The following is a 26,233-nucleotide window of genomic DNA, read 5'->3' on the forward strand; positions in this document are numbered from 1 at the left end:
TCTCATGTGTCATACTGCTTATTTCTACCCTCTGATACTTGAAAGGACATTCATACATAGATGAAGAGCCTGGCACATACCTTTGCTAGATAATTAGTCAATGTTGGTTTCTTTTCTCTTGGTGCCTGCTGTCACCCAAGACTTCCAGCCTTGCTGCTTTCACTTTGCTCAAAAATGTGAATATTCATCACACCCCAAGCACTGGGAAACATGCAGCATTTATTTCTGGCGGAAGCATAGTCTGGTTAGGCAGGTGATTGCTGGCTCTCTGTTCTTAGATGTCACTGATTCAGCTATCAGTGCAAAGGTCCCCTTAGTGAGAGGAATGAATATCCAGCAACAAATGCACAGGTCCTTGGTATTTGAAGAGGCAGTGGTCTCCTTTGCCATTCAGGGACTCATGATACATATAGAAAATTTCTTGATGGGTTGAGTTAATTTTGGTCACACTGGTTTTTATCACCCTCTGACAAAATCTCTCTTTAACTATGTTCATATTCTTCAGAAATGGAAACTGAGCCTCATAAGTGATCATGATCTATTTAAGGTTATATCTCTGTGTACATAAGTTTATGTTCATCCATTCATCCATCCTTTCATCCATCCAGAAAATACCTACTGAGCCAGATACCAGGAACACACAGTTTGCAAATAATGTCTCTCAATGTTGTTCTCATGACTCTCAACGTCTACATCGGGAAACAGGTTAGCAGGAAATTCAGTGTAGTTCAGTCAGTGCCATGACAGGGTTAGCCCTTAATGCTGTGAAATGCAGAGAAGAGGCACCCAACCCAGGAGGGGATGTGGAAGGATAATGAAAAAAGGCTTCTTGGAGGAGCGATTCTTCAGCTGAGCCATGAAGGCCATAACCAGGCCACCGAGAGGGTCAGGAAGGGCATGCTGAGGAGAAGTAGCAGCAAAGAGAGTGGGCTTGAGGGTTAGATAGATCTTGATTTACAGCTCAACTCCACCTCTGAACTGAATCTGTTTCATCTGTAAATGGGGGTGACAGTATTAATGGCTTAAACTGAATGAATGTATTCAAAACACTTGACATGGTGAAGGAAACAGATGAAGCACTTAACAAAATATTGCTGTTGTTGTTATGATTATTAGTGATGCCTTAGTGCCTGGTGTGTCAGGAGAGGTGTAGGCATCTCAGGGTGAATGGACCATTGGGGCGTGATCGGAAATGGGGCTCCTGAAGGGGTCTTGCATCATACTAAGATGGAAACTGAAAATGACTTGGAAAAGCAGAGTACCTTGGGAGCTAGAGAGAGTTGTAATAGACTTTCACTATTAGATATTTGGGCCAGGCGCCCATAGTGTAGACTGTATGTACACACACACTTGCCCCCACTTCTGCCCCTGCTGTCCTCTCATTTACCAAAGAGCAAAAACAGCATCATTTAAATTACATCATCGGGCAGTCTCAGAAGGCTCCGGGGCACCTGATTCATGGAACCTGCCCAGTAGACAATGATAATTTATTGCAGTGTCCAGGATTCATTGTGCAACCTCTTCAAATGTTAATGATCAATAATGTAATTATGATGGGGAAAGTTCCTGGGCCAGTTGTGGGTTTAATTTAATTTACAAAGCCATCTGGAGCTATGCAGGAGACTTTTTACATTTCTTCCATGCCAGATTTGATAACTTCGAGTCACTGTAATGTCAAATGTATAGCAAAGACACTAGCCCTAAGCTCTGAGGGTCTAGAAAGGGAGCCCAGAGACTTGGGTAAAAGGATAGGAAGGGACTGAGTGGTAAGCAGAGGAAAGTCTCTGGTCAGGGCAGTTACAGAAAACTTTGGTGTGTTTCAGGAAGAATGAGACTGCCAGTGGGCTGGATCACAGTGAACCAAGAGGAGAGAGGCAGGATGTGAAGTAGGCAAGAACAGATTATCAGAAGTCCAATAGACATGGAAAGAAATGTGATGTCTTTCCACTGGTTTGGCCTCTTGTTCAGCTGAGGGAAGCTCAGTTCTGAGCAGAAATACATCTTTTTGAGCCAAATAATGCCCCTTCCTTGCTCTTGGGGAGATGGGAGAGGAGAGGTTACAGAATCCACCATCATTCTCGAACACTCTGACTCATCCCCAGGTCACTGAGCTGTTGGACAAGAGCTCCCTCTTTGGTCCTCACTCTTCTCTGCCATGATGCTTATTCTACACTCCCGTCCTTCTCTGAGGAAGAAGCATCCCATCTAATCTCAGCTGGCTCCCACCTCTGTTCTTGATCTTCCCCGTGGCTCCCCGACCATCTGAAGCCTGGCTCCTGAACCCTACTGAAATGGCTGTCTCAGAATTTCTTTTGATTGTCAGATCCATGAGTCTATTCTATGTCTTCCTTCCCGCTGATGGTTCTATAACCCAGGTGCAGCCTGCTGAAGCTTCTCCCTTAACCCCCTCTGTACCACTGGGTACCACTGAATAACCTGCCTGGAGAGGAGCCTGTCTTATTTTGTTGGCTAAAGGCTCATCACAGGAGAATGAGTGGTGGTTTGCCTTCTACCTTCTGTGGATATGGCCAGGAAGGCTCTGGAAGAGCCAAGTAGTCCTGGCTCAGGAGGAAGTTCACAGTTCCTGGGGGCTTTAGGAATGATTCTGAAGCTCCTATGCTGACCTTTTTCTCAGAACAAGGCCCACTGAAGCAGAGGGGAGGGTACCTGGTGGTGAAGAAATACTTCGAGTCCAGGAGAGGAGAGTGGGCTTTGGGAATTTTCTGTGGGGTGTAGATATCAGAGTCTGCATGAACTGTCTGCACTGGAGGCAGAAGGACCCCCAAATAGGGACTATCAGAGTGCTATGTGTACTGACCCAGGCCAAGGGGCTTCTTTATGGGAGTTCAGGAGAGGGTTCTGGCACCGGTCTGGCCTAGCAGTCTTGCTTTACTGGACCTCCATGAAGGCAGAGATTCTTGTCTGTTTTGTTTTTACTATTGTATTCCCAGTACTGGCTATAGTATCCAGGATACAGTGCTCAAAAAACAAAGTATTGAATGAATAAGATTGAGTCACAGCTTGTGGACAGATGGAGGTGGTCAGTGGGCATTAGGGGTTTCGGGGGTGTCCACACAAAGAAGGGCACAGGCCAAGAGCCCCTTTTGGGTACACAGGTGCGTCTTCAGGACTGTGATGTGACACAGGGGAGGATGCCCTGGACTGACTGAGGCAGGATCTCCTGGCAACCTGGGTAGGAGATGTGTGTGCATGCTCAGTTGCTAAGTTGGGTCCGACTCTTTGTGACCCCACGGACTGTAGCCCACCAGGCTCCTCTGTTCATGGCATTTCCCAGGGGAGAATACTAGAGTGGGTTGCCATTTCCTTCCCCAGGGGATCTTCCCAATGCAGGGATTGAACACCAGTCTCCTGCATCTCTTTCATTGGTAGGGGGATTCTTTACCACTGAGCCACCTGGGAAGCCCCGGTAGGAGACACTGGCTTAGATTTGACATGTTTTAGAAAAATTTAAAAATGATAAAAGCCAATATTTATTGAGCATTTATGATGTACCAAACATTTAAAAATGATTAATATTCACAGTAATCCTATGATATAGATATAATGATTAACTTTCTTTTTTTCTTCAAATGAGGAAACAGGCATAAGAGAGGCTAAGTGACTCATCTAAGATCACACAGCCGGGATGTGATGCGCTCAGGCACTCTCACTCCAGAGCTTCATCTGTACCAAGTAGCAGTTAAGATGAGAGAGTCATGAAGCAAATTCATACTGGTTATACAGGCTTCTTTACTAATTACATACTTAATGTTGTTTATACATACATGTATAATATGTAACATTTTAATAATATAATAAAATAATAATTCTGTCAGAACAGATTATAGTTAGATAACTTTTTTTCTAGTAATCATATATAACAACTTGGAGTGAGTTGTGCCTTGCCTGCCAACCAGGTAATATGCAGCCAGTTCCTCACTACTAGTACCTGCTACAGATCAGAATAACTCCTGAAAGATAACATTTGTAATGTGCTAGTTGCCCACATTTATCCAATGCTTACTATGTACTGGAAATTTGTAAGCAAGTATTATTACTGTGCTTTACAGATGAAGGAAAAACAAACTTAAGTGTTTTGCCCAGGCTCACCCCAGCTGTCTCACGCCACAGCTCAAGAGTATCTACTACTACCCCACGCAAAATATTTTTTCCGTGTCATGTGGAAAGGTCTGGTTTTTAGTGCTTTATCTGAAAGGGAGTCAGTTATTTCAGGAAGAAGTCTTTAACAGCCATGTAACATATCCTTTAGGATACGGGTGTACTGTTGATGAGTATACAAGTGTAACAGAACATTACACGTGTGTATATGTATAGGTCTCCCACCCTCATGTCAGTTTTCTCTGGGCAGTAGTCTATTGTCAGCTAAAGACCTATAACTAGTGCTAATGGATTTGGCTGTTGGAACTTTGTTTTTATAAATCCTCCCTGATGGGTCTTAATTTTACTAAATTTCAGCCTGATGGTCACTAAAAGCAGCTTCTGAATGAGTAAACATTAAAACATTTCCTTTTTGTCCATTGAATGAGGGTCCTTCCTCAGAAAATTAAGCGTTATTGTGCATCCCCTAAAAATAGTCTGAGGAAACTGGATAGGAGGGGGAAGCTGAGGGTCCGGAGAGAGGGCGAGTACCCCTGAAGAGCTTGGCCCTGTTAGCTTATTTGGCCAGACCCCTCCTCCGGCTTCTCGTGCCGCTCTGCCTTCATGCTCACGGCATGTGGACTGGGGCAAGGGTGTCCAGTTCTTTGGCTTTACTGTCCCCCTTGTCTTCCTCTTTGGGGAAACCACTCACAGCCTCCTAGGCCAGGAGAGCTTGTCTTAGTCCTGCGGGTCCCAGCACAGTGTGGTAGTTAAGAGCACAGGCTTTGGGACCAGGTGTGTAAGTTGAACTCCCTGCCTGCTGCTTACCAGTTGCCTAATTTTCAGTGACGTATTATCCCTCTCTGGGCCTTGTTTCCTTCATCATTAAAATAGGAAAAAGATGACTGAGACTGCTATGAGGATGCAGCATGCAAATGGTGAGCGGGAACAGGACCGGCACTCAATGTGAGAGAGCGTCTCTAAGCTGTTCTACGTGCCTTCTTTCTGAGTATCTTCTCTCCTTGCCTTCTGGGTCCTGGTTCTTCTTTCCTTGTCCTCTGCCTAGTCTTCCCTCCATCCATGTTGGCTCTGAGCTATTCCATCCTTCTGCAGAGTCCTCCAAGCTCCTAAATAGCCTCCAGTTCCATCCCTCACCTAAATGAAGTCTCTGTTAGGGCAACTTAGAATCTGAGTAAAGCAATTTATCCTTTGGTAGGCCAGCCTCCCACAGAAGCTTCTATGCTGAGCTTGTGCCATGGATTACAAAGTCCTGTTTTTTACCTCCAAAGTAACCGCTGTACAGATTCTGTCTTTATAGATCATAGCTACTGCCTTGTTATATTTAGGCCGTCATCACTTCCCCTGGAACCCCTGGACTCCTCCAGAAGCATCTTAGCTAGGCCTTGTTCTCGTATAAACATCATCGTGCTACTCGAACTGTCTTATGGAAGCAAGGCTACCTACAGTCCTGACATACCACTGACTTGGCACAAAATGTGTAAGAAGTTCTATATTGCACAGGAACCATCCACATTAATGTGGAAAAGATCAAGGGTTCAGTATGGAAATACTAAAGGATATTGGTGGTGTGGTGTAATGAGTGGCTGTGCACAGGGGGAATTCACATAGAAAATGCTCGTCTGCCTAGTGACCAGAGGAATGAATTTTAAAATTTGCATAAGATAGTACTTTACATCTCTTAGAGGAAAAATCCTAATGATACTTAATGCTTGCAAAGTATTGATGAAGCCAGTTTAGCTGTAGAATATTGTTGACATTGAAAAATGGTGTAGCCCTCCGGGAAAATAATTTTGCAGTGTGTTTCACAAATATCTGTGACATAATAGCCTCACTGTCAGAAACCCAGTTTTCAGAAATAACAGAAAAGAAGGAAAGAAAGTGATATATATGGAGATGATAGTAAAATATAAATATATAAAAAGTGAATGTTTACCAATAGAGAAGATTGAAACAATGATATATATCAATCTTATGCTGACATAAACATGATAATTAAATAAAAAATAGAAAAATATTTATTTTTTAATGCGAGGTAAGTTCAATCACAAGATTATTTACCCTATAGCTATAAGTATGTAAATACATGCCTACTCTGGGAAAGAATGGGAAAGATGTAAACAAATAAAAGCAATTGATATATGGGGCATGTAATTGTAGACTATTCTTTTCCTTTTAATTATTCTTCTTATTGTTAAAATGCTATTTGTATAATAAGTAAAATTGTGAAGGTAAACTGTGAAGACAACTCCAGGATCCCCTTTCCATTACAGAATGAAGGCTGTGCACTTCAGCACGACCTCTTCACAGCCCATCAGAGGTGGCCCTGCTTCCCCAGTGGGTTGTACTTCCTCCCATTCCTAACCTCCCCGCCACCCAGCCCTGCTTCGGTCCCCTCTGCCACATCCTCTCTTCTCCTGTGCCCTGACCCGACCACCTCTGATTCTGCAGACATTATCACAGCTTTGTCCTCTGCCCCACTGTTTTCTCCATCTGGAATCCCTCTGACACACCTTCCAAGATCTGACTAAGCATCTACCTCCTCTGCCTCTGTGAGGATTTCCCGCAACAGTTTTGGCCTGAATGAATCTTTGCTTTTCTCATTAGACAAAGGACTGGAGTCAGAAGTGTGGAGCCCTTGAGGATGTAAGCTTCTGATGACAGGGACTGGGGTCTTAGCTTTTTAATGTCTACAGATTTAGCGGATAATAGTGTCACATGATTACTCCCTCCTTCAGGCTCACAAGTCTGCCTTGTGAGTTCAGGAAGAGCTAAAACCTTACCAGAGAGGGAGCAAGCAAAGCAGTCAGATGATGATATATTGGGTGGTTTTATTATGGAATACTACGTATAAAAAGATTAATTGATTTGTAATTTCTTCAGGATGCAGCTTGCTGGCCAAATTACTACTAACTGTATTAATCAAACAATGGTATTTTGTATTTAAATGACCTTTCTTTCTTTTCATTCTTAAGGCCATTAATCATGCTGTTGAGTTGCCATGGACTCTGTGCCCATAGTTATAGGAGTTTAGGAATGAAACAAATAATGCCTAATGTGTAACAGGTCATCATGGGCTCATTTCCTGTTGATCTCATTTTATTTCTCAAGAGAATCCTGAGAATTTCCTACACAGCTTTTAGGAATGTATCTCACCTTAAACATGGGATTTTGCCATATTTGAGAAAACTAAAAACTGGATGAAAACTCAGTCAATCACTTATTCAGTAAATATTTTTGAGAATATTCTACCTGCCTGGGTCTGCTCCAGGCTAGGAATACAGTGGAGAGCCGCCACCATCGAGCTTACCCTGGTGAGGGAAATAGACAGGAAACAAGTAAACAAACGACAAATGATATTTCCTCTAAGAGTGGGCATGGAGCTAGAGAGTGACTGATGAGAGGAGGACTCACACGGCAGTACGCCTGCAGTGCTCTTCACGGAGGCTTCCCTGAGACCACACCTCAGCCTGGCTGCTCCTGCCGTGGACTCCTTCTGCCTTTCATTGCAGGCTTCTCACTCACTTGCACAGGGACCCTTGTCTCCAGCTCTGCTTCTGGAAGCGATGCCTGTTAGACTCACAGCTCCCTGGAGGCAGGGACTGTGCCTTTCTTATTCACTTGTAGATGGAAGATTTAAGTGGGGACTGATGAGATCTATTTTAGAAAGTTCTCTGACTGTTGCTTCTGTGTGTTGGTGAGGAGAAGGGGAGGGTGAGGGCAGAGGCAGGTGGTCAGCTGGAGGCTGCTGTAGTAATCCAGACAAGATAGGACTAAGGCTTGGATTATATAAATCAAAGCATCTCTATTAAGCAAAGATTTTTATTCACAATTATGTTCACAAAACTCCCCTTCCATCAAGAAATTTGCAAGTGACCTTAGGCAGATGAATGTTAATAAAAGAGTAATGCATTATGGTACATAATGGGAGGAATATATAACAGATCAAATGCTCATTAAGACTCTGAATCCATATATGAGCATTTAGTACAGAAATGATGAGACAGAAATGTGTAGTTGGTCTTTAGCTTGATTACTCGAGTTAGTTACAGGTCCTTGGCCGGGGGTGGGGGGGATGACTAATTTCTAAGATCTATTAGACTCTGGGATAAAAGTGACAGTTTGAAAATGGCTTTTGTCCTTTCCACAAGACAAGCTGGTTAGTAAATGGATCTGGTTTGCATCTATTTCTTGGAGGCAGTGGGGATTTATGTTCCTTCCTTGAGTGCTCCTCAAATTCCTCTCTTCTTGTTAGTCCCTAAATCAGAATGTAATAAATAATCAGCTTCTGAATACCTTCACAGATGCAGTTCATGATGGGTATAAGGAAAGGCACGCAACCTAAGGTTACATGGCACCGAGAAGAAGAAAAATGCTTAACAGGATTATCCTTTCATGCAAATATTTATACATTCAAAGAGCTGAACAAAAGGCAGCAAAATAGCCAAAAAGACAGTAGTTTCTTGTCTGGTTATGTGGACTTGGAGGAACTGAATTCTCTTTTGCAAATGTGCAGGAGTATTTGCTCTCTAGAGAAAGCTGTGTGAGAGATCGCAGCAGGCCTGAGGAAGGGCAGAGAGGACGCATTGCATGCTCTGCTTGTTCCTCTCAAAGCTGAGCCAGGCACAGTGTGGGGGCAGGTCTGAAACTCAGGCCGGGGAGCAGAGGAGCACTCCTCAGACCCAGTCTGGAGCTCTTCCACTGAAGCTCCTCTATGAAGCTCTGAGCTCCTCTATGGAGGACAGAGGCTCCACTGCCTCTCCCTGATGTGCAGGGCCACCCTAAAGCCACCCACCACTCGTCTCCATCCCTGAGACTGCCAGGCCATGAACCATTGTGAGGGCTTCTCTGCAGAGTCAGAGCTCTTTCCCAGAGTTACAAACCCAGATGGGACCCAGGTAAGCAGTGGAGGCAATGGGATGAGGGCCCCATATTCTCAGGCCAGCCTGGAACATCAGCTGAATTCTGTTGTATGGATTTTTTGGTCCTCGGGGGAATTACAGATGTATGGAGTGCAGTGAGACCTGTGTCTTCACACTTTACTCCCACCTGTCTATTCATCTGCTCACCACAGAGCCTGCACATTATTATGTGCAGAGAGAGTACTAGTTCCTGTCTTCAGAGACCAAGATGAATGAGGAGAGGTCCCACCTACCAGGAACTCAGTCTTTACAAAATTTAGAATCATTAGAGAGTCTTTCAAAAAACACAGTCTCTGGGCTCCCACCCAGGAAAACTGGATTAGAAGCTCTGTGGCTGGGGCACTGACTTTGCTGTTTTTTTACAAAGTAGCCAGGTGGTTCCTTTGTGCAGCTAAGTAGGAGAACTTAGTTTGTTCCAGAGAGATACACTGCATTTGATTTTGATCTATTTGGTCTACAGATGCCGTGCATCCTCAGAGAACTGCAGTCCCTGTCCTCAGTGGTTTACAGTAAAGGGGTTATAGCCTTGATCCCAAAACCATCCCAGAGATTCTCAACAGGGAATGATTTTGTCTCCATGCCCTCCCCCAGGGATTTTAGAGACCATGTCTTGGAGACATTTTTGGTTGACACAACTTGCGAGGAGGGTGCTACTGGCACCTAAGATAGAGGCCAGGGATGTTGCTAAATATCCTGAAATACACAAGACAGTGCCCATGGTGAAGAGTCATCTGGCCCCAAATGTCAATAGTGCTGAGGTTGAGAGAAACTGGTTTTGTCCTCTGGATAGGTTCTGCTTTTAAGAACAACATGGCATATAGTTTCTATTAGCTAACATTATGTACTGTGTTCTAACTATATTCAGTTCAGTTCAGTTCAGTCATTCAGTCTTGTCTGACTCTGCAACCCCATGGACTGCAGCACGCCAGGCTTCGCTGTCCAATACCAACTCCTGGAGCTTGCTCAAACTCAAGTCCATTGAGTCAGGGATGCCATCCAGCCATCTCATCCTCTGTTGTCCCCTTCTCCACCGGCCTTCAATCTTCCCCAGCATCAGGGTCTTTTCCAGTGAGTCAGTTCTTTGCATCAGGTGTCCAAAGTAATGGAGTTTTAGCTTCAGTATCAGTCCTTCCAATGAATATTTAGGACTAATTTCCTTTAGGATTGACTGGTTTGTTCTCCTTACAGTCCAAGGGACTCCTAAGAGTCTTCTCCAACACCACAGTTCAAAAGCATCAATTCTTAGGCACTCAGCTTTCTTTATAGTCCAACTCGCATATCCATACATAACTACTAGAAAAAGCATAATTTTGACTAGATGGAGCTTTGTTGACAAAGTAATGTCTCTGCTTTTTAATATGCTGTCTAGGTTGTCATAGCTTTTCTTTTAAGCAAACGTCTTTTAATTTCATGGCTGCAGTCACCATCTGCAGTGATTTTGGAGCCCCCCAAAATAAAGCTATATTATGGGTTAATAAACATAGATTATTATTTAATAGGTACTGTTATTTGTTCCCATTGTACGGAATAGAAAACTGAGCCCCAGAGATGAAATATCTAAAGCCACCTGTCTGGTAAATGAAGGACTTGGGATTTGTGGTCCCACATATGTAGTCAGGTTTCCAGCCACAACAGTAAGCTGCTGCCCAACAGCATTTATTTTTCTTCTCTCAAGAGTTTTTCCAGGAAGAAAAGGGGTACACACATACTTGCATTAGTCCTTCTTAAGGTTGCTGCTTGAGAAAAACAAAACTACTTTTCCAAGGCCAGAGATAGCCCCTCTGAGCCAAGAGATGAATGGACGTTGGTTGTTTTTGCGCCGTGTGACCAGGCTAGGACCTCAAAAGTTCTGAGAAGAATCCCCAGAGAGCACGCTGATTGATGTTTTCGATACCAGTGGATGCCAATAGTGTTTGACAGCTCCTGGGCATCCTGCAGCACAGTCTGGGGTGGTGTCTGACCAGCCAGACTGTGTTGGTGACAGTTCTTGTCTTCTTAACTCTGAGCATCTGTTCACAATGATGCCTCAGCAGGAGAACCCAGCGGGAGAAAGTCTGCTCAGAGCATCTGAGTGTCTGACTGGCCTCGCAGACGTCCTTTAGAAAGCCCTGGCGTCCGCACATTCCCTGTGCTCTCTGCAGACGGAAGAAATGACTCTGAACCTCAGCAGAGGTCAGCTGCCCTCTCTGGTGTCCCTGCCTGTGGTCACCACACCAGGGGAAGGGTTTCAGCCAGTTGTGCATCTACTGCTGGGCCTCATGGTCTCTCCCAGCACAGATTTAGGCCAGGAGGCTCTTGAGGGTTGGAGGAGCATCGGCCTTATCCACGGGGCTCCTGTCAGCCAGCTGATCAAGTACCTTTTAGTTCCTAATGCCACGTATTTAGTAAGTGGAGAATGTGAGCAGGCACACTGCTGGCCGCTATAAATTGCTACGCAACAGTTTCTGTCATCTCCTCACGGGACTTTTTCCAGGTAGAATAATGGGCCAACTTACGATACGACTGTAAAATGTGCACAAGATGGTGAATTTTTGCAGAAAGAAGCAAAAGGGACTTCTGCTGTTGTTAGAGGCCCTGGCCCAACGTTAGACAGGGCGGAGATGTGGGTGGGATGTCCCCCCATGCCTCTTCCCTCTGAGCTTGCCCCTCCCACCTTGGCGTTCTCTGACGGAACCTGTGTGCTGTGCCCTATGGGCACATTTTGTGTACTTCTGGGCTCCATGTCCATGAAAGAATCTTGAAGTTCACAGCAGGGAATTGAGGTTCATGGAGGACATTGACTTCATACGTTTCCATCTTTTGTAGAGATTTTTCTTTTCTTTTTTTTTAAGAACACAGGCTGTTGCCAAAGAATTTATAATCTCTAATGTTGGCTGCACTGTTGGCTCTGTTGTTCAGCTCTCTCTCCCATCTCCTACAGAATTTTTCCCAAACTTTTCTGAAGACATTTTTTTCAACGTGGACCATTTCTTTCAGTCTTTATTGAATTTGTTACAGTATTGCTTCTGTTTTATGTTTTTTGGTTTTTTGGCTACGAGGCATATGAGATCTTAGCTGCCTGAGCAGGGATTGAACCCACACCCTCTGCACTGGAAGACAAAGTCTTAACTGCTGGACTACCAGAGAATTCCCTTCCCAAACCTTAAAAAGAATTTTTTTTTTCCAGGCTGCCTTCTACTTCAGAGGGTGATTCTGCTTCCTATTTACAGAGGTGAAGATGCTCTTAATATGAATTTCCTCAAATATTTTCCTGTTGGTGGTCATTAGTGCTATTTACCAAATAGCTCTTTTTTTTTTCTCCTTTCAAATGCATGACAGGACTATTCAATGCTTTCTGGCCTGCTTATGGCAGGGTGGGTTATGTGACTAATTGTTGTCTATGAGTTGTAAGCAGAAGCGCCGTGTGTCCCTTCCAGGTGGAAGTGTTTAATTGCTGATATGAGACCCTCCAGGGTCTGTCCTCTCATTTCCCTTTGACAGGGTGGAAATATTTGAGGTGGTGGCTATTCTATCATTTTGGGTTCCTGAGTGAATTTCTCTGAATTCTGTTGCAAGATGAAAATAGGATGAGTGATTACTGTTGTTGTTCAGTCACTCAGCGTGTCTGACTCTTTGCGACCCCATGGCCTGCATCACTCCAGGCTTCCCTGTCCATCACCAACTCTCGGAGCTTGCTCAAACTCATGTCCATCAAGTCGGTGATGCCATCCCACCATCTCATCCTCTGTCACTCCCTTCTCCTCCTGCCTTCAATCTTTCCCAGCATCAGATCTTTTCCAGTGAGTCAGTTCTTTGCATCAGGTGGCCAAAGTATTAGAGTTTCAGCTTCAGTATCAGTCCTTCCAATGAATATTCAGGGTTGATTTCCTTTAGGATTGACTGGTTTGATCTCCTTGCTGTCCAATGATGAGTGATAAATAAAGCTTTTTTTTTTTTTTGTTAATAGCCAATACAGCTTTGGTTTTGCTTGTTAACACTGTATAACTTCACCTGCCTTGATTAATAGTCTGTCCCTTTTGCTCAACAATTATGTTGCATCCACACCTACCCTTTTTGCCTTCTAGCATTTCTCAGAGGCTTTCTGTCCTAATCTTTACAACCATCTTGATTAATATCCTCCAATGGATTCCTATTATTCCTAAAAAAGGAACAAAAACAAAATCCTTTTGCATGGTCTACAAGCCTCTGCCTGGTCTGGTTCCTGTCTGCCTCTCTAGACTCACCCCACTCCTGTTCTTCCTCATGCCTTTGAATCTGTCACATTCACATTCTTTCAGTTCCTTTTACATGCTGTATTTCTTCTCACCACAGGGCCTTTGTGCATGCTCTGAACAGCTTTGAACATGTTCTTTCTGCCAGAAATACCCTCACTACCTCTGGTTAACTTTTCTCATGAGTTCCTCCAAGAAGTCTTTATTGACTTCCCCAATTAGGTTGTATCTGTCTTTAGAAGTTGTAAAGTCATGTTTTTCTGTTTTGTAACACTATTTCAGTTGGAATATTACACTTTTCTGGTGTGCTGTTTTGACTAATACCTGTCTTCCTCACAATGGTTAGCTTCATGCCAGTTTCAGTCACTATACCACAGCCTCAGTGATTAGCACAGCATGCTTCATAGTCACTCAGTGAAAGCTTGTTGACTGCATGAATGAGGGTATACCATCATACTGTCTAGTTCGGTAACCACTGGCCACAATTGCCTATTGAAATTTTAATTAATTAATGAAAAATAAAGAATTCTGTTTCATAATTACATTAACCACATTTCAAGTGCTAAGTAGCCATATGTGGTAGTGGCTACCATATTAGACAATAGGAAACAAAACATTTCCATCATCAGAGAAAATTCTATAGGATAGTGCTGGAAGGATAAGGGCCAAGCTTGTGCATAGCATGTAATACCCTCGAGGATCTGCTTCTGACAAGCTTTGCAGTTTGTTCCTTTCCCACAGTAGTACAGCCTCAGTCACATCCTCCTATAAACATGTTTCTTTCCTAAATGTGCCACTCTTTCTTAGGTTTTTTAACTTTAACCTCTCTCTACCTAAATTTCCATCCCATCCAGCACCTCTCATCCTTTAATCCCCACCTCAAGCACTTCCACGTCTGGGAAACTTCTCCTGATGTCCAGACTGAGCTGGTCAGTGCTTCCTCTGACCCCCATCCCCCCCTTCTTAATCCTGTGTACCTTGCTCAGACAGGATGGTGACCCTTTGTTCACACATCTCTATCTATAGCTACCATGTCCCCCTCAAGGGAAAGGCTTGGGGCTTCTCAGTCTCTAGTGCTGAACACAGAGCTGGTGATGTGGTAGACATTGGTAGATGCTAATGAAATGAGGAGTGAGCCAGTGAGTGCAGATCACAGGGGATACTATTTCCTTAGTATAGCGTGCTATGTGAAGCAAAAGGGAAAAGTGTTACTAAGTGGGGATAGTTAGGGTTCCACCTGAGGTCTTCTTCATCTCCTATAGTCCTTTCCTAGGTCTTTATTTTATGTGACACTAGATTTCTGGGCTAAGAATTACCTAGGAGCTTGGCGGAGTCTGCCAGGGGGATACCTCTGAAATTCTGGGATCTGGAAGCTCAGCTGAGTGGAGCTGCTTCTAGAGGAGAGTGGGTGGGTCTCATAAGTTGGAAGGACCATGATTACATCCTCCAAATCAAGTCTTGTGTCAAGAGGCTAGAACTCAGGGCCACTTGGAAGTCTGAAAAAGGTAACTGCTATGAACTGTACTTTGCTCAGCTAGCTGAGTACAGAGGCTATTGCTTTTATGGTGATAGCATATATATCTGTACCTTACCCACGGCACTGATAGCTCCTTAAGGGCAAGATTGTGTCTTCCTTTCCCCAGGATCTTTGGCAGGCTAATCAGTGTCTATAAGGCTCATAGACTGGGGCTAAAACAACTTGTAGGTTAAATGAACCACCCTTATTGGTGATATTGCCTAATAATAATGCTTTCTGCAATGACACTAATACAATTTTGGACAAAATATTGATGTATTTCTATTTTTTTTTTTTGGTGGAAGTTTTTGCTTAATTATGTCCAAGGAGGCCTGCATCTCTTTTACTGGTGGAGTTAAGGTCTCTTTTGTGCATAGTAGAACCTTCTGGATCTCTTGTATCACTCTCCTTGGGCACTTTGAGCCTGGAAAACCCATGCCTACAAAGTTCTTAGAGTGAATGGAAGTTTACCTGATCCTCATCAAGGCAGACCTGAAGTCAGGAAGAAAGAAGGGATGACACAAGGGGAAGAAAGGAAAATAGCATCCCTGTAAGTCTAGAAATGAAGCAATAAAGAGGAAAGATGGGTGGGGGATAAGAGTGAAGGACCTAGATGTGAGTCTTCAGTTGGACATGTTAAAAGGAGCACTAAGGATTGTATCTCAGTCTCTGTGACGAGTCACTCAGCAGTGACCATGTTCCAGACAATGGGCTTTCTTTATGGATGTAGCCTGGGCCCAGTTGAACCTGAATGGATTCAGAGACTGATTAGGTCCTTCCAGCTGGTGAGGCTCAGGGTCCCTAAGCATTTATTTAGAGTTGCTCTGCAAGGGGAGAGGACAGTCTTTAAGAAGGACATTTATGCGTAGTTCCCTGGGGTCAAAGATAGAAATGGAGGAGACGGCCAGATTGACTGTGGGGGAGAACACGAAGGCCTGTATGTATACTGTACATGTATATTGTATAACCTAAGTGACCCCATTAATGAGTAGTTGGACAGTGATTAACCTATAAGGGTACCCACTTAGCCACTTCTCCAACACTGCCTTTCTAACACAGTGGGGTTGCTGAGTCCCCCTATTAAGGCAGAAGTCATGGAGAACAACCATATCCTCACAAGGCCTTTTGGTCTTTGGGAGAGGAGTTTTAGGTTATAGGGATGATGTCCTTTCCCAGGGGGACATTTCTAGTATTCTAGAAGATAGAATGGGCTTCCCTAGTGGTTCAGACGGTAAAGCGTTTGCCTGCAATGCTGGACACCCGGGTTCGATCCCTGGGTCGGGAAGATCCCCTGGAGAAGGAAATGACAACCCACTCCAGTACTCTTGCCTGGAAAATCCCATGGACAGAGGAGCCTGGTAGGCTACTGTCCATGGGGTCACAAAGAGTCAGGGAGATAACAAAGGACAGCTAGAGAGTGTTTCTGGGGATAAAAGAACGCCTCCAGTTCCAAAGAAGGGTGAGCATCGCTGAATGACGATGATGCTTGCCTGAGGAGCTGTAGAGACCTATGCAGTTTACAGAGCATTTCCTCTCATATCAGTTCCTTTGAAAGTTCATAGAAAATCCTGTGAAGCAAAAGCTTATACACCTATTTTTCAGAAGGGGAATGAGACTCAAAGAGCTTCAAGAACTTATCCAAGACTGTGTGGCCATTAAATGTAAGAATCATGCTAGAAATCTCCTGACACTCTCTTCATCCTTCTTTCCTAAGTGGTCCCTTGTGTCATGGTGGGATAATTGTCTTTATCTCATGGAGGCTGACATTATGGCCGAGGCAGCCAGAGGACCAGACATTAGGGTGATGCCTGAGGAGAGGCAAACATTCAGATGAAGGATGTGATCTGGGGTGCAGTACCAGCCACAGAGCAGCACCCATTCCACTCAGATTTATGCATTTCATAAATATTGAGGCTGTTACATGGAAAACTAGTCTAACCAGAAGCTCCATGAGAAAGAGAGTATCACAGTCCAGTAATACGTATTGTATTCTTCTTCTTTTAGAGTAGCAGTGCATGATCAAGGCTCTATAATGTCTTTAAGCAAAGAAATCTCTTTGACTCTGTGTAACTCAAGGTCTCTAAGTTTATTTGAACATAAAGCCTTTTTTTTTTTTAAGTCAGACCTATCAGCAGCTCATGGAACTGCCAAAAATAATTAGTTTGTTTTAATCACTGAATTAATTGTTTGCTTTCATATATGGCAAGTTCTAGGATTTTTTTTTTTGTGGTTTTATATTCTAGCCTGAAGACTCATATATATGTCAGGTGTAAATAGGCCTTGGTATTGTTGGTTTCATAATTCAAAGACCCAGGGTTAGACCGTGCCCATGCAAGCATGCTAAAGTTCATAAATTAAAAATGAAATCTCATTACAATATTAATAAGATTTGAAAATATTAGGTATTTTTGCTGGTAATTCACGATAGAATAAATGTCAAGGAAAACTCTGCGTCTGTCTATGTAGCATGATGCTATATGTGATTTGAGAGAATTAACCTATCGGAGATTTTTGAAGGGAGCAAGGTTGATGTTTTATGCAGGTCATTTATCGTCTTCCTATCTATGGATTGCAGTAGACTCTTGACATTCATGATGGGTATTTCTTGAGACCTCTATGACTCTCCTAATATCACTAGAATAAATAATCTCCCTCACAAAACCTTTTTATTCTGACCAAAACTGTCACACTTATAGTGTTTCACTTTTTCTTCTCAGTCATCACCAGCACCATTTTGTACTTGACAGTTGACAATGAGGAGGAACATATAGGCTCTGAAGTGGTGGCCATAGTGTGGACTAGCTGAAGGATGCACCCTCAGGGACTGGTTTGCTGGGAGATTTGGATTTATGTTTCAGAAATATGGTGAATGCTTGCATTTCCTGGGCTGTTGGGATTGTTTGTGAAGAGCCAAAACTGTGAATGCTAATCTACAAATATCAAGCATCTTCTTTTCTTTGGGGTGTCAAATACATCTTCCCCTTTCACTCTGTGCTAGAAGACAGGAAAATACCATGGCTTGGGGAAGAAAGGAAATGCTAGAAACTTAAGCCTATTACCACCATAACATGCACTCTCTACGGCAGGGTGTCTCTGAACTCCAAGACCATGAATATCTCAGCACCTTTAGGAAACGCTTGCTTGCTGTGCTTTGGTGAACAGTCTCAGCGAGCTCTTGAGATAAGCTAAAACGTGAGTTCCCCTACACTCGGTCAGTAGGATTGTACATACTTGAAACTGCAGCCTGACTCCTCCCCTCCCATAGCTCTATGCTTTTGAATATTTATCTAAGGCTACCTTTCCCATGGCTTATCAATTTTATCTTCAGGACTCACAGTCTTTGAAAAAAGCTATTTTTTCCTAGAATTTTTTATTATTATTAAATTTAAAAGGATAGGAAGATTTTTTATCACACTTAGAAGCTCTCTCTAGATGAATACCATATACTGTTGTTGAAGAATGGTTCACTTCACACAAATTAAGATAAGCAGACAAGAAGAAAAATGCCAAGAAGCCCATCTGGAGGTATTGGGAATACCCCCAGTAGTCACCCTATAAAATAGATGGGAAAAAACAACCCTTAAAGACCGATCAGCCATTTTGCTTCTTTGGAAAGCACAGTTGGTACTGAAGCACACGGATCTTTGGAGCTCTGCGGTTTTCATCAGGATGAATGATGCCAACTAATATAAGAGCAGATTCTATAAAATCCAGAGTACATCCAGAGTGGAACTCTAATTGAATCTTGCTCCTTAGGACCTCAGTCTGACCAGCCACTGTGGCTGTGAGGGCTCCTGGGTGCCAGTGGCCATTAAAGACACCTTGAGGTTGATTGAGGAGGTAGGACTTACTCTTTTGGAAGTCTAATCATGCTTCCTATTAAAGCCTTTCATAAGCCTTGAGAGTGAAATTCCTCTAAGCCACTCAGAACCATGGATCCCACAAAGCCTCTGCACTAAGACGTTTTCTACACAAGTCCCCAGGCACACAGAGAAAGCTCAGTAAGTGCTGTTGAAAGAACTGAGTGGTATGTTTTTTCATGAAAACTTGAGAATTGGCCTGCTAGCTGATGGCAGCATTCACTGTAACCCGGTCCTCACCAGTAGTTTGGAGGTTAAACATCTCCTCTTTTATTCTCCAGGCTCAAAGCCTGTTCATAGAATGACTGTCATCATCTCTCTCTCCTGGTGGGCTGGGGGTGGAGGAAGGAGCTCTGAGCAGTCGGGCAAGGCTGGAGGTTCCCCTGTCTAGAGGCGAGTCGGGTAATTGCTATTGTCACCATCCTCTTGTGGGAACAAAATATGTGTGAGCACAAAGGTCGGCCAGCAACCCTGGAGGTAGAAAGGCCAGGAGAGGTGGGGAAGCTTACCTTCTTGACTTCGTACTTAATGGCGAGTTTGATCCGGCTCAGACTCGGACGGTGGTGGTCGGACCAGACTTGGAAGTTCACGTCACCATTTAAAATCGCTTCCACCTCTTCTGTGTCTCGGCATAGGTCCAGCACGCCCACCACAAAATCCTTGCATTGCATAGATAACTTCCTGTAATCGTTCTAACAGAATAAAGAGAAATCAGGGGTGTGTCACACCGAACCCCACAAATGGACTTGCCTAGCTCAGCAGTGTCGATCAGCAACTGTCCACCAAATGTGAGCTTAATAGAGCACTCTGGAACCAGGGAATGTGCTGGAACCAGAAGGCAGGGCCGTTTCTCTTGCTACAGTAGTCTAGAGGACATCTTCTCTAAGCCAGGATTTGTCAGGCTGTGTTCATGGCCACCTGCATCAGAGTACCTTGGATGTGCTATAACTGTGATTCCCAGGCCCCACTGCAGACTTACAGACCCAGGAAGCTGTCTTTAACCTGTCTTTTAATCTTAAAGGTTAACCTTTTAACCTTGTTCTCTGAGTGATTCTGGTGCCTGCCAGAGCCCACCCTGGGCTCTTTGAAAGCAGCAATTACCCTTGCCTGATCTGAGGGAGGAGTGATAAGGAGATGCACTTTTAAGGCTGATGGGAATATCACTTTACTCATTTACCACCAATCTGTGATGGTAACTGTTCTACGCAGGAAGTTTGCTGGAAAGATTCAGCTGATATACTAAATTTGGAGGGGAAAAAATGTACACAGGTGTGCTTTGTTTTAATGTGCTGGAAAATCTGCTTATAAATTTAAAAATCAAATGTAATTTAAATCTAACTATCCTTTCCTTAGCACATATCCTTTTGTACAGCAAATGGCATGTTAAATTATTTGCCTGTTGAATAATCATTTTCAGACCTTGACCTCTTTTTTTTTGTTTGTTTAATGAATTGCCTGTGGGTTTTTCTCTCCTCCTCCCGAGGCACACCTTTCTGAATTATCTTGAGAGGCTGACTGCCTTTCCTTGTGATGTGCCAATTTCTCTCTTCCCTAAAACACACTGCTTCAATTCCAGATAATGATCCAAAATGTTGGACAGAAGAATGTTTCATGTCACCCTCAAACCACTCCTCACCAAAAATATTTTCCCCTATAGGGTTTTTTTTAATTGGTTTCTTAGTTGAAATGAGTCTATTTGAAAGCAGCACAAGAGCCAAATGTCACTTTCAGTGTTAATCAACGTCAAAAGCCCTGAGAGTGATAAATACTAGTTGGTAAACAGGAGTGTGGTTTTGCTTTTCCAGACCCTGGATTCCTCAGCAAATAGATGGGAGCCTGGCAAACTGTAGGAATGCCACCATTTTTCTAAATTAATGATTTGTTTCTCCTTGCAGCACTGTTGCATCAAAATGTCCTTTTGTATTAGAGAAAGAAGCAAGTGACTGTTAGCTAAGAAAAGGAAAAGGATCAAGAAAATGTTTTCCTACAAGAGTGGCTGCTTTTCATTTTTATATATAATTTAGGGATAAGGAGGGTGTTTGGGAAATGCTGGGTAGAAAGATGACTGCTCCAGCAGACTGTCATGGGCAACTGAGACTGGGCCGTCTCAGGGCCTCTGTGCATTTCTGAGTTTGGTGCAGTTCAGGATGGAAGGTACCATTACATTAGAGACTCACTTCCCTGGGCTTTTTACTAGCTGGGCCATAAAAAAAAAGAGAGAAACGCCAGGGCAGCCAAAACAGTTTGCTTTTGCCGTCTGAATTAGACAGTCTGGAAGGCAGCGCACCTTGTGCCTACATGTGGGTGGAAGAGACAAAACCAGCCTGCCAGGAAGATGGAGATGACATGGGTGTGGATAGCTGCAGACTAGAGGGTCATGCCAGGCCCAGCCTCCCACAGAGGGGGAGAGCCATGGGCGCACATCTTGGGGATTATGATGATTATGAAAAGTGGGATAGCCCTGAGCTCAGTGAGCCTTTCAGCCACACTTTTTACCTTTAGTCAGAGAGATGCGACATATTCCCAAGACTTCACAGATGCCCTTTTAAGTAATTTCATATCACGGCATACTGAAGTCTGCCAGGTCCACTGGGTGACAGGTGTTCTACCTGCATCATCTTACTGAGGCCTTACAAAATACTCATGTGAGAAGGACTGTCAGCATTTCCAACTCATGAGTGAGAAAACTGAGACTCAGGGAGATAAATTAACAGGTTGAACCCACTTTTCCTTATACTGGTCACTGACTCATCTCTCTGATTACTTTCTTGCTTTCCTTGAAGATTTTGCCTCTTGTCTCACTGTCACTCACCCAACTGCTGCTGTTCTCGGTGGTTTCAGTATTGAAGAAGATGTCCTTCCCATTACCCTGCCCTCTCATTTCCATGATAACAGTTTCTTTAGTGATGTTATTCTGAGTGCCAACTCAGCCATTCATTCTCTTAGTTATTCCCAATAACTGAAGCTCCTCCATGCCCCCAACTTTAGGTCTGCTTCTCTCTGACCACTACCTCCTATATGTCCAGCTTTCTCCATCTGAACCCCAATTCTAGTAATCCTTTGGTTTCACCAAACCTACAAGCCATTGATCATACCATGTTTTCACCCCCATCAGGTCCCTGTCTCCCTCCTTTCAGAGCTTCCGTTTTGTGGGTAATCTTTATTATCATCCTTGCACCCATCAGTTCTCTTGCCTTCCTCTTGTTCTGTTCCCATCACTGGATTAAAGCCAGACTTTGGTTGAGTCTGACTCGCCACTGCTCTGCTCCCGCCTCTGCACAGTGAACGTGGCTGGAGAACACACACCTGCACTGAGTCGGCGTGCTGTAAACTCAGCCCCTCCGGCCTCAGGGAGTCCCCAGTGCTCCTGTCCCAAACGAGCGTTTCAGACCTCTCCAACCCTGTTGTCCAGCCTCCTCCCGCTCCCAGTTTCCTTTTAGCTTGGAGAATAGAACTCATCAGAAGAGAAGCTCCACACGCTCACAGCATCCCCATCGTCTGCTTTCATACATCAGTGCTCATGGACTCCTTCCCCTCTTCTTACTCTGGGTGAACTGCCCCTGCTCCTGTCTAGGGCCAGCTCCTCCTCCCAGCATCAGTCCCGTGTACTGCTCTCCGTTTCTCTTTCCTGCATTGTTAATCTCTCCCTTCCTCTGCTGGTTTAGCATGCAAACATGTTGCTGTTCTCTTGTCTTAATAAGAAATGCCTCTTGACTCCACTTCCCTCTCCAATTCCTACTCTAGTTTTCTGTTCCATTTTGTAGAAAAACTCATTAGACTTGTGTATACTCATAGTTGCCCTCCTTACATATTTCTTACCCTGTTCAGCAAAACTTTCACACTCTAGCCATTGCTTCCACTGAGACTGTTCTTGTCAAGGTCACACATGCCTTTCATGTTGCTAAATCCAGTGGTTGGTTCTCAGTCCTCATCTTAAATGACCTGTTAGGTGCTTTGACAGAGCTGATCACTTCCTCTTCCTTGATATACATTCTTCACTTGGCTTCCAGCATAACATACTGTTCTGTGGTTTTTCTTCCCGATTGAGTACTTTTTGCATCTTTGTTGGTTAATTCTCATGTCCCTGCTGTCGTAGTTTTAGAATGTCCTATAGATGTGCCCAGTCCTTTGAATTCTCCTGTCTTTTTATACTCATTGCCTTAGTGATCCTATCTAAGATCATTAGATACTATCTATATGCTGATCACTTTAAATTTTATATCTTTAGCTCAGCCTTCTTTCCTGAACTTGAGTCTTATAGCCAATTGCCATCTGGTATTTCCACTTGAATACCAAATAGGCATTTCAGAGTCAATGAAACTAACTCTGGACCTAGTCTTCTCTGTCTTACTAATATTTCCCAACCTATCAGTTGTCCAGGACAAAAAAACCTTGAATTTATCCTTGGTTCCTCCTTTCCTCTTAAACCTGACATACAATTTAGTAGCAGATTCCACCAGCAATACCTTCTACATATATATTGATCTAAACCATCAATTTTTGCTTAGACTAACCAAGAGACTCTTAACTGACCTCCTTCATTCTGTCCTGGTCTTCTATGGTCTATTTTCCATACATCAGTCAGGAAGATATTTAGAAAAAGCAGTCAGTACATGGCACTGGTCTGCTCAAGCCCTCCCGTGGCTCTCCATCCCCTCGAAGTAAAAGTAGACTTATTATACCGTCCTGTAAGGACATACATTGCCTAGCCTCTCCATTCTCTCACTGATTTGCTGTGGTTCTCTCTCTCCCTCAGTCTGTTCAAGCCACCTGACCCCCCCACTGTTCTTCAAACACACCTGACATGGACTAGACCTTTGTACTGGCTATTCTCTTCTTATAATGCTCTCTCCAGGTAATCTACATGAACAGATTTCTCAACTTCTTCAAGTTTTTGCTCAAGTGTCACTTTCTCAGAAGACTTCCTTGAGTATCTTTTAAAAACATCGTAACTCTTTTCCATTTGCATTCACCGTTTCCTTTTTGTTTTGTTTTGTTTTCTTCACAATACTTATGACTCTATGACATCTATACAAGTTATTTATTATATTTATTGTCCATACATTTCATTAGAATATAAGCTTCTTGAGGGCAGGAATCTTTGCAGTTTTGTCCACAGATACATCTTTAGAGCCTAGAAGATTTCCTGGAACATGACAGGCACTGAGTAAATGCTTGTTGAATCTGTTGGAGCAGTGTACTTGCCTAAGATGACATAGCGACTTAAGTGGTACAGCCAAGATTCAAGACAGATCAGTCTGACCCCAGTCCTGTCCTCTTCCCTCTCACCATGTTGCCTCTTGGTGAGCAGCATGTTCCCTGCTGCTTAGCACACTAGACACTAGAGGCTTAGTTGAGGCTGACACTCAATTAATTTGGAGAAATAAAGGGTGAGCTGGGATTTGAATATCTGAATACTCAACAGATTCTGTAATGTACTAGATGAGTGCACAGGTTTTGAAGTCAGAAAAGCCTGGAGTTTGAATTTCTTTCTTTTTTTTTTTTTTTTTTTTTTTACTACTTGTCAGTTGTGGGAAATACAACAAGCCATGTAACTCTTCTGTATCTGTTTTTAACCTGTAATACTATACATATCATTTAATGATTGGGAGAATCAATACCAAAACAATGTAAAATGCTTAATATAGTTAACAGTAAATAAGACAAATAGCAAAATAAATAAAAAATTAAATAAATAAAAAGTTAGAATAAAAATAAAGCCTGTAAATGGCAATTTTAATTAGTTAACACCTTAATTTGACCATCAATTTCAAACTCTTGACCTCTTGATTTTTTATGGTTTTTAATTATTGGATTGGGAGCAAGACTGGCTTATGGAGTGGTGAACACAAAATGCTCAAGAAACCTTTGATTCTTCTTCTCTCGCTTGTATATAATCCATACATTAAAAAGATACTCTGGATTTCTTAACTTCTTTTCATCTCTGGTGATTATACCAGCCCTTCCCAGGGTAACACCTCCAGTTATCACATATAGGTTCACAGTATTAAACTTGATTAAATCTGTAGTCTTGCCTGTCTGCAAACCAGTCTGAATGATGTTCACCTTGTGGATAGTATTACCATCATGGCTTACCAAATGAGGTATCTTTTTTTGTACCCACAAAGCTTTTTCTCATTTTGTACAACTTACATTTGGCTTCTCTAGGAGTAATACAGTGAACCAGCTAAGTGACCCTTGGTGTCACAGTCAGATGGAAACTCTCCCTAGTCTCGTCAATGTTGATGGCATCCAAAAAGCCAGCGGTGTAGGTTATATCAGTGTAGACGTTGCCGTCTGTTTCTGTGAACTGCTGTAAGCACATCTTCATTACTTAATCTCCTGCTGGGGCATACTCAGGTCTGTTCTTAAAGAAAGAAACAGGAGACAGCCATTCCTAGCTCGTGGATGGGCCAAGAGTTAGCACAAGAATTTGTCCGTCCAGATTCAGTGTTTTGAAGCTGCTGCAAGCGCAGTGTTTCTTGGGACCATGAGCTGTCGCTGTGCTGGGCGTGGGATGAGGGGGCCCCGGAGTCCTGCCTTTTCCAGAATGTCATATAAGTGGAATCATACAGTATATAATCTTTATAGAGACTGGCTACTTTATAATTCCTTTGAGATTCATCCATAGTGTTGTGTGTAATAATAGTTCATTTCTTTTAACTTCAGATCTACTGCATGCATGTATCAGTTTGTTTATCTCTTCACTCAATGAAGGAGTTGGTTGTTCACATTTTTGGCAGTTACGAATAAAGCTTCTGTAAATATTAATGTATAGGTTCTTGTATGAAGATAAAATTTTAGTTCTTCAGGGTAAATATATAGGTGTGGAACTGCTGAGTATATGATAACTATACATTGAACTTTATTGTCGTTATTGTTCAGTCGCTAAGTAGTGTCCCACTCTTTGTGACCCCATGGATAGCAGCACACCAGGTTCCTTTGTCCACTATCCCCTGGAGTTTGCTCAGATTCATGTTCATGGAGTTGGTGATGCTATATAACCATCTCTCCTTTGCTGCCCCCTTCTCCTTTTGCCTATTTTTCCCAGCATCAGGGTCTTTTCCAGTGAGTCAGCTCCTTGCATCAGGTGGCCACAGTATTTTAGCTTCAACTTCAGCAGCACTCTTTCCAGTGAATATTCAGGGTTGATTTCCTTTAGGATTGACTGGTTTGATCTCCTTGCTGTCCAAGGGACTCTCAAGAGTCTTCTGTAATACCACAATTCAAAAACATCAATTCTTCAATGTTCAGCCTTCTTTATTGTCCAACTCTCACATCTGTACATGTCTACTGGAAAAGCCATAGCTTTGACTATGTGGATCTTGGTTGGCAAAGTGATGTCTTTGCTTTTTAATATGCTGTTTAGCTTAGTTATAGCTTTCCTTCTAAGGAGCAAGTGTCTTTTAATGTCATGGCTGCAGTCAGTGTCCACAGTGATTTTGGAGCCCAAGAAAATAAAATCTCACTATTTCCATTTTTTCCCCTCCTATTTGCCATGAAGTGATGGGACCAGATGCCATGATCTTAGTTTTTTGGATGTTGAGTTTAAAAGGCAGCTTTTTCACTCTCCTCTTTCATCCTCATCAAGAGGCTCTTTAGTTCCTC

At 43.2% G+C, this 26,233-nt stretch overlaps 1 protein-coding gene across 1 annotated transcript in view; it reads right to left on the reverse strand.

The window, feature by feature from the left end:
• TRPC7 (transient receptor potential cation channel subfamily C member 7) overlaps nucleotides 1-21,512 on the reverse strand; it is a 98,096-nt gene extending 76,584 nt beyond the window's left edge. Inside the window, exons 1-2 of the mRNA XM_070457979.1 lie at nucleotides 21,438-21,512; nucleotides 19,135-19,317 (exon numbers count right to left, since the gene is read on the reverse strand). Coding sequence (XP_070314080.1) covers nucleotides 19,135-19,317; nucleotides 21,438-21,512 — 258 coding nt within the window. The remainder of the gene's footprint in view (nucleotides 1-19,134; nucleotides 19,318-21,437) is intronic.
• Between the last annotated feature and the right edge of the window lie 4,721 nt (nucleotides 21,513-26,233).

Source organism: Odocoileus virginianus, chromosome 3 (genome assembly GCF_023699985.2).
Source record: "Odocoileus virginianus isolate 20LAN1187 ecotype Illinois chromosome 3, Ovbor_1.2, whole genome shotgun sequence".
NCBI classification, from domain to species: domain Eukaryota; kingdom Metazoa; phylum Chordata; class Mammalia; order Artiodactyla; family Cervidae; genus Odocoileus; species Odocoileus virginianus.